Source organism: Gavialis gangeticus, unplaced genomic scaffold, assembly GCF_001723915.1.
Source record: "Gavialis gangeticus isolate Ggan-Ray unplaced genomic scaffold, GavGan_comp1, whole genome shotgun sequence".
NCBI classification, from domain to species: Eukaryota; Metazoa; Chordata; order Crocodylia; family Gavialidae; genus Gavialis; species Gavialis gangeticus.
The window spans coordinates 6,459,000-6,460,659 of NW_017729028.1; the positions used below are offsets into that span (position 1 = coordinate 6,459,000).

General features: G+C 32.0%; 1 protein-coding gene and 1 long non-coding RNA gene across 2 annotated transcripts in view; one reads left to right on the forward strand and one right to left on the reverse strand.

Annotated features, from left to right (window-relative positions):
• MBOAT2 (membrane bound O-acyltransferase domain containing 2) overlaps positions 1–1,660 on the reverse strand; it is a 244,416-nt gene that overhangs the window by 187,905 nt on the left and 54,851 nt on the right. Inside the window, exon 3 of the mRNA XM_019520725.1 lies at positions 234–311. Coding sequence (XP_019376270.1) covers positions 234–311 — 78 coding nt within the window. The remainder of the gene's footprint in view (positions 1–233; positions 312–1,660) is intronic.
• LOC109300141 overlaps positions 1–1,660 on the forward strand; it is a 43,848-nt gene that overhangs the window by 825 nt on the left and 41,363 nt on the right. The window lies entirely within an intron of this gene.

Sequence of the window (1,660 nt, forward strand, 5' to 3'; positions counted from 1 at the left end):
GGGGGGGGGGGGGGATCCAGACAGAACATGAGAGAGAGAACAAGAAAACTTTTCTGCCCTCTAGAAATAAAGCACACTTAGTGGAACTGAAGTATTTAAAGGTTAGAACATTTTAATGTTAACAGAAAGTGACATGCTATGCAGTTATAAGAAATATGAACATTTTAAAATAAGTGTTCAAATTTCATTCATTTAAAACCCTCCAGATTTTAAATAAGAATTCTAATACTCACTTGTGCATATTTTCCACTCCTATTATGACCATGATAAAGTAAGAAATTCCACTTTGTATAACAAAATGTAAGGCATACCTGGGGAGAGGGGGGTGGAAAAAAAAAAAAAGTATAAATAGTCACTTCCAGGCATTCATTTTCCATTAGCAAGAATCCAGTACTGGTATATATTTTTTATCTAAAATAAAAGGTGGGCTTTTGTATGTACTTAAAGGTTACATCTAAAATTCCTTTTTTGGTTAAATAAATGAAAAGAATAATTGAATGTTTGCCCTTCATAATACCTGGGCATTTGACCAATCAAAAATAATTGACTAGCCAAATAATGTCAAAACTAGTCTAAGTATTTTTAAGTATTAATCTATTAGAACAGTAAGAAAACAAAAGGCTACAAAACCTCCAACCACTTAGATACTTTACTGAATTATGTTCCAAACTCAAAATGAAACATAATTAACTGAAATTTTAAAATTATATTATTATAATGCATATTTTATAATAGTATAACATATGATAAGTGATTTACTTATACTTAGCAGCATAAATTAGTATTTATATTTGAATGTTACTGAATATTAAAGAGATACAACAAAATTAAATTTTAAAAAAATTAAATGCAGGTAGACAATAGGTCAATTCATCAAATTATTTCTCTTTGCAATGCCCTCTTTATAACCAATGCTTTATTTATGTCATTGTCATTAACAAATTCATCAGTACATCTGTCGGCTTCATCATCTTGCATAATCAACTCTTCATCTGACATTTTCTTCTTCAGTCCAGAAACAAATACTTAACAATCACGAACTCTACAAAATGGTAGAGGTCTTCAATCTATTTCTGGTTTTTGAATAAAGGACTCAAATGAACCAATTCAGTTAAAGCAATAAGGAAAGAAGCAATCCCTGGATTATTCTACTATGTTATTTTCTGTTCAGCTTTTGTAAGTGAACTTTGTTCAGTATTCTCAAATGTTTCTAAATGCCTGCAAACTCATTTCTGGCCTCAGACACAATGTAGAGCTATTATATTCCAGAAAAGGACTAAAGCTACAGGTCGAAAGCTGCAAAATCAATTTTGAGATTTTTACATCCAAAAATGCATCACGAGTGGCAATACAGTTTACCTAGGACTATACAATACCCAGTTACCCCTCCTTCAACAGCAAGTGATTGAAGTGAGCTGTTGCATGCCCATCAAAATGTCTCCAAAAGTTCTGTACTTTGTGATGGTGCTACCAAGGCTGGAGCACATGGAAAATGCAAAGAAGGAAACGAGTTTTGAACCAGAACAGTTTCCCTTTTTTGCTATTTATTTTTGATAAACTCTTTCAGTACCTAGCAGTAGAATTCAAAGAAGCATTTCACCACTGTATCTTACATGTGTCATACTCTGAAGTATTTAGTTTTAACAGCTGTTCCCTGTCC